This window comes from Dipodomys ordii, unplaced genomic scaffold (genome assembly GCF_000151885.1).
Source record: "Dipodomys ordii isolate 6190 unplaced genomic scaffold, Dord_2.0 Scaffold3, whole genome shotgun sequence".
Lineage (NCBI taxonomy): Eukaryota > Metazoa > Chordata > Mammalia > Rodentia > Heteromyidae > Dipodomys > Dipodomys ordii.
Window position 1 is genome coordinate 15795872 of NW_012267219.1, and position 549 is coordinate 15796420.

The following is a 549-nucleotide window of genomic DNA, read 5'->3' on the forward strand; positions in this document are numbered from 1 at the left end:
TCTGGTCATGGGGCCTGACCTCTGGGCCTGGGCGCTGTCCCTCAGCTCTTCAGCTCAAGGCTAGCGCCCTACCATTTGAGCCACAGCGCCACTTCTGGTTTTCTGGTGGTGTATTGGTGATAAGAGTCTCAGCCCGAGCTCGGCGCGCACGCGCACAGGGGCGCGCGTGCGTCCTCCCGAGAAGCCGACTGGGAGTGAGGGGGGAGGGGGGGCGTCACGGGGGCTGAGGGAGGCCGCGTCGCCTCCGGCGGGGCTCGCGCTCACCCTCACGCTCGCCCTCCGCCTCGCCGGAGCCCCGCGAGGGTGAAACGCTTTCTCCCGGCATGCAGCGGGAGGAGGGATTTAACACCAAGATGGCGGACGGCCCGGATGAGTACGATACCGAGGCGGGTTGCGTGCCCCTTCTTCATCCAGAGGTGAGGGACGGCTCCCGGCGCCTCCCGCCACCCCGGCCCGCCGGGGGGCCTTTCTCCCCTAGCCTCGCCTTCGTGGGTGGGTGTCGGGGGGAAGGGGAGGGAAGGAGTGGGCCGAGCGGAACTTGGGGAGGGT

General features: G+C 69.4%; 1 protein-coding gene across 1 annotated transcript in view; it reads left to right on the forward strand.

The window, feature by feature from the left end:
* Positions 1 to 196: 196 nt before the first annotated feature.
* Positions 197 to 549, forward strand: part of Zdhhc17 (zinc finger, DHHC-type containing 17) — a 76949-nt gene continuing 76596 nt past the window's right edge. Inside the window, exon 1 of the mRNA XM_013022022.1 lies at positions 197 to 416. Coding sequence (XP_012877476.1) covers positions 324 to 416 — 93 coding nt within the window. The 5' untranslated portion in view covers positions 197 to 323. The remainder of the gene's footprint in view (positions 417 to 549) is intronic.